This window comes from Fonticula alba (genome assembly GCF_000388065.1).
Source record: "Fonticula alba strain ATCC 38817 unplaced genomic scaffold supercont2.3, whole genome shotgun sequence".
Classification (NCBI taxonomy): domain Eukaryota; order Rotosphaerida; family Fonticulaceae; genus Fonticula; species Fonticula alba.
The window spans coordinates 2,097,354-2,102,367 of NW_009242973.1; the positions used below are offsets into that span (position 1 = coordinate 2,097,354).

At 63.7% G+C, this 5,014-nt stretch overlaps 2 protein-coding genes across 2 annotated transcripts in view; one reads left to right on the plus strand and one right to left on the minus strand.

Moving 5' to 3' along the window:
- Positions 1-2,508, plus strand: part of H696_02230 (hypothetical protein) — a gene marked incomplete at both ends in the record, with an annotated part of 3,468 nt that extends 960 nt beyond the window's left edge. Inside the window, 3 exons of the mRNA XM_009496132.1 lie at positions 28-216; positions 347-2,006; positions 2,192-2,508. Of these exons, the coding sequence (XP_009494407.1) occupies positions 28-216; positions 347-2,006; positions 2,192-2,508 (2,166 nt within the window). The remainder of the gene's footprint in view (positions 1-27; positions 217-346; positions 2,007-2,191) is intronic.
- A 602-nt stretch (positions 2,509-3,110) lies between these two features.
- The window catches only part of H696_02231 (hypothetical protein), a 2,707-nt gene continuing 803 nt past the window's right edge, over positions 3,111-5,014 (minus strand). The window contains exons 2-5 of the mRNA XM_009496133.1: positions 4,719-4,984; positions 4,283-4,547; positions 3,644-4,087; positions 3,111-3,468 (exon numbers count right to left, since the gene is read on the minus strand). Coding sequence (XP_009494408.1) covers positions 3,302-3,468; positions 3,644-4,087; positions 4,283-4,547; positions 4,719-4,984 — 1,142 coding nt within the window. The 3' untranslated portion in view covers positions 3,111-3,301. The remainder of the gene's footprint in view (positions 3,469-3,643; positions 4,088-4,282; positions 4,548-4,718; positions 4,985-5,014) is intronic.

Genomic DNA, 5,014 nt, shown 5'->3' on the forward strand with positions numbered 1-5,014 from the left:
CCCCCCCCTCCCCGCCCGTCCCCAGAGTCCTCCTCCTACGGCACCGAGTTCGGCTTCAATGACATCTTCAACTCCACCTTCCAGCCGGTGACCACCTCGGTCCGCTGGGTGTCCGGCAGTGTGTCCACTCACCGTGACGCCTCCGGCAACATCATGCTGACCCGCTTCCCGACTGTCGAGCCCGAGGTTTTCCTCGAGGCCGCCTCCGTCATCAACGTGCGTCTTCCTCCGGCTTTCTTGCCGTCTCTCGCTCTCGCTCTCCCCATGTGTTTCCCCCCCCCCCCCCCCTCCTCCCACTCTCCTTCCCCTCCACTGACCCCCGCGCCCTTGCGCATCATGCACCCAGCCCGACACCAACGAGCCCCTGAGCTTCTTCAACTACTGGATCTCCCCGGACGAGCAGTTCGTCCTGCTGGCCACCGAGCGTGTCGGCGTCTGGCGCCACTCCTTCACCGCCTTCTACTTCGTGCACTCCATGGTCGATGGCACCACGCGTAAGCTGGATGCCGAGCGCCTGCAGCACGTCTCCTGGGCCCCGACCGGGCACCGCCTGGTTTTCGTCAAGGGCAACGACATCTTCCTGCTGAAGGATGTGTCCGGGAACCTGAGCGACACCGATCGCGTGACTCACGATGGCAGCCTCAACATCCTCAACGGTGTGCCCAGCTGGGTGTACGAGGAGCAGGTCTTCGGCCATGCGCACTCCATCTGGTGGAATACCGACGGGACCCAGTTCGCCTTCATGCGCTCCGATGAGACCGACGTGCCGACCTTCCACCTGACTCGCTACGGCAACACCGACTACCCGTCCCACACGCCGGTCAAGTACCCGAAGGTCGGCTACCCGAACCCGATCGTCCAGATGAGCATCATGGACGTCGACTCCGGCACCATTGCCAATGTGGACTTCGAGCGTGATGACGAGTTCATCATCGTCGATGTGGCCTGGTCCAACCCGGCTCGCATGGTTGTCCGTGTGACCGACCGCATCCAGACCCAGGCCGACCTGTACACCGTGTCGCACGAGCGCCCGACCGCGCAGCAGATCTCCTCCCAGGCCCGGGCCAAGGGTTGGGTCGACTACTTCTCCATCCTCACGGTCCCGGCCACCGATGCCGCGGCCGAGCGCTACGTCGACATCATCGAGGTCAATGGGTACAACCATCTGGCCCTCTTCTCCTTCGACAGCCCGAAGCCCGTGCGCCACCTGACCTCCGGCGAGTGGGAGGTCACCGCCTATGCGGCCTTCGACCCGGAGACCGGCACCATCTTCTACTTCAGCACGGAGAACGGGGCCATCGAGCGCAACCTCTACTCCGTCAACCTGGACGCCTCCATTCCCAAGCGCCACATCACCGCCGAGCAGCCCGGCTGGTACACGGCCTCCTTCAGCCCGGATGCCAAGTTCTACCTGCTGAACTACCGCGGCCCGTCGGTTCCCACCCAGCATATCTACTCGACCGCCGACCCGGCCTTCCGCCATGTGGTCCAGGAGAACCGCGCCCTGGCGGAGCTCCTGTCCACGTATGCCATGCCGCAGGTGCACTACACCAAGCTGCGCATCGGGGACTACGATCTGGATGTGTCCCTCACCGCGCCGGCCGGCTTCGACTTCAACAGCTCCAAGAAGCACCCGATGCTGCTGCATGTGTATGGTGGCCCCGACTCGCAGATGGTCACCCGGGAGTTCCCGGCCAACGACTGGCACACCTACCTGGTGTCCTCGCTGGGGTACATCATTGTCCGGGCTGACGCTCGCGGCACTCGTGGCCGTGGCAATGTCTTCAAGAACTCCGTCTACCTGAACCTCGGTGACTATGAGGTGGCCGACCAGATTGCCGTTGCCGAGCACTTCTCCAAGGCCCGCTACGTTGACCCGAAGCGTGTCTTTGTTTGGGGCTGGTCCTATGGCGGTTACATGACCTCCAAGATCCTGGAGCGTGATGCCGGCTCCATCATCCGCAAGGGTGTTGCCGTGGCCCCGGTCACCGACTGGCGCTTCTATGGTGCGTTTCCCCTTGGCTTTTCATTTGTGCCTGTTGTGTCTTCTTGGTGTTGTCCTTCTGTTTTCTTCCCTCCCTCTCTCCCCCTATCTTTCGCCTCCTTGCACACACACACACACACATGCACACGCACGCACACGCACGCACAGCCTGACACCCAACCTTTTCTCGGCCCCTCTCCCTCCCAGACACCATCTACACCGAGCGCTTCATGTCCACCCCGCAGCTGAACGGCGAGAAGTACAAGTCCTCGGCCCTGACCAAGTTCGACTCGTTCAAGAACGTCGACTACTTCCTCATCCATGGCACTGATGATGACAATGTCCACTTCCAGCAGGCCGTCGTCTTCTCCAACAACCTGACCCAGGCGTCGGTCCGTTTCGAGCAGCACTACTACACCGACAGTGACCATCGCGTCAACACCGGTGCCCGCACCCAGCCCGATCTCTATTCTCGTATCACCGACTTCCTCGAGGAGAAGGTCGGCGTCGCTGAGGAGCTCTAAGCGATCTCCCCTCTCCCCCCCCCCCTCCCTTGTGTCTGTCTGCGTGTATGTTTGTATGCATACATGCAACGGTCGTACATATATTCTTCTTCCCCTTTGTTTGTCCTCTTTGTTGCTCCGTCGGGGGCTGGTGGGGAGCGGCATGTGTATGTGCGTGTGGGTTGTGGGAATTTTTGCCCTCTGTGCATGCCTGGTGTATGGGCAACCTCCTTTTCTGCTCTCTACCGGGAGGACGGCTCGTACGCCAGCGCCTCCCCCCCCCTCCTCCCAGCGGGAGTGCCGAGGGCGAGGAGGCTCAGCCTCCCCACTGGCGGCGGGTGGCTGTCCATGCATGCAGCCCTGGTGAGCTCCTGGCTCCCTCTCCCCACTTCTCGGAAGCAAACATACATCCCTGAATCGGACCCCGTGCCCTGCCCCTTTTGTTGCCGGTCCTCTGGCCCTCGGGTTTCTTCATCTGTGCCCCCTTCTTTTGGGAGCCAAGTCCACCAAGGCACATCTCTGAGCCCTCCCCTCCCTGTGGCTCTCCTGCCGCGTTGTCGCCCCCCCCCCCCTCCCCCCCTCCTCTCCAGGTGCGACCCGATATTCGCCCTGCTCTCTCTCTCTGTCTGGACAACGAAATATATTACAAATGTGAAAGCATATCTGTGCGCACTGAGGAGGAAGGGGGCGGCGGCGAAGGGGAGGAAGAGGCACATGCTCGCCGGGGGACAGAGAGGAGGGGGCGCAGCCCGCCCTCCTTCCTCACCTGGCTGCTGGAGCGCTCTCAGCCCCCGCTCTGCTCGACTCTCTCTCTTTAGGCGGACACGCTGACCACTTCCGAGCCATCGTTGGAGGTGATGCGGGCGCTGACCGAGCCGGCGCGGTCAACCGACAGGAGAAGGTTGACCTCCGGGCCAGCCGAGGCGGGGATCATGATGTCGAGAGCGGAGGTGTTCTCGGCGGCGGTCTCGGAGTCGCCGGCTGTGCAGATGCGAGAAGGGGGGAGGGAGAGAGACAGGGAGTCAGCACAGGCGCGGGGAGGGATGACCAACAGGCTATCGCATGGGGAGAGCATGTGACGGAGAGCAAAAAAATACCCCCCCCCCCAGGGGGTCGGCCAACACACAGGTACCCCCACCCCCACCAAAGTACGCACCAACAATCGACAGGATGCTGGCCTTGTCGTCGCCGGCCACCTCGCAGGTGACAGAGATGGCCACAGGGACGGCAGTGCCGGCCGGCAGGAGCGGGACGAACTTGCCATCGGCGCCAGCCAGGCCGACAGCCTTGGTCAGGGCGCGCAGCTCGTTGTCAGCGCAGACGGTGGGCAGCTCGGGGAGCGGCTCGTCGGCGGCCGGCTTCAGCTGGTCAAACAGGTGGAAGGCATGGAGGGCAGCACCACGGGCCACGGTCTCCTGGGGGTTGTTCTGCTCGCGAATGACGGGGACGCCCTCGCCGAAGAGCTCGGAGAACTTGCGCTGGACCAGGGGGATGGCCGAGCCACCACCGGTGAGGATCACACGCTGGATGGACTTCAGGGGGATGTTGCTCACGGTGAGGAAGCTGTCCACCGAGTTGAGGAGGGACTGGATCATGGGGGCTACGCGGTGGGTGGGGGGGTGATGATGATGAAACGAGGACGCGCACGTGGAAGAGAGGTTAGTTTGGCCGGCGCAGGGAGACATACACACAAAAGGGGACACACACGCATGTGTGACACTCCCCCCCCCCCCCCTTCCTCCCCGGTGGTTGCCCTTGCTGCACACTTCGACCGGAGGGTGGTGGGTTGACGCACTGATCAGGACCTCGAAGTGAGAGCGGGACATGTTGGAGCCGGCGAAGTCCATGCCGTCATGGAGAGACTCCACGAAGACCGGGGCGGTGGTCGACTGGGAGAGGGTGCGCTTGATGCGCTCGCACTCCATGCGCAGCTTGATCATGGCGCGGCGGTTGTCGCTGATGTCGGCCAGCTTGCGGGAGATGTCGCGCAGGAGGTGGTTGGCCAGGAGGTCGTCCAGAGCGCGGGCGCCGGTGGCGGTGTCGACCTTGGAAGCGACAATCTGCATTCGTACGCGCGCGTGTGCGTGTGCGTGTGCGTGTATGTGCACGGTGGTATCCGAGAGGAGGGGAGGGGGGGGGGGAGAGGCTTAGTCCATGTCGCGGAGCGAGGGGGGTGGCGAGGGAAAGACGCCGGGGGCCCACACCCGGCCATGCAATGCAAGCAGACGCACCTCGAAGGTCTCGCCAACATAGCGGCGCAGGACAGTGGTGCTGACGGACGAGCCGCCGAAGTCGAAGACCAGGATGTTCTCCGGCTCGGCGGACACCAGGGGCTCCTCGTCCAGGAGGGCCAGAGCCGCGGCGGCGGGCTCGCTAATCAGGGCGCTGAGCTTGAGGCCACACTTGTCGGCGGCCGAGCGAATGGCGGCCAGCTGGACCTCGGTCAGGTTGGTGGGGACAGACAGGACCGCCTCGCGAACGATGGAGCTCAGGATGCCTGGCAGGCCGGGCAGGGGGGGGGGGGGGG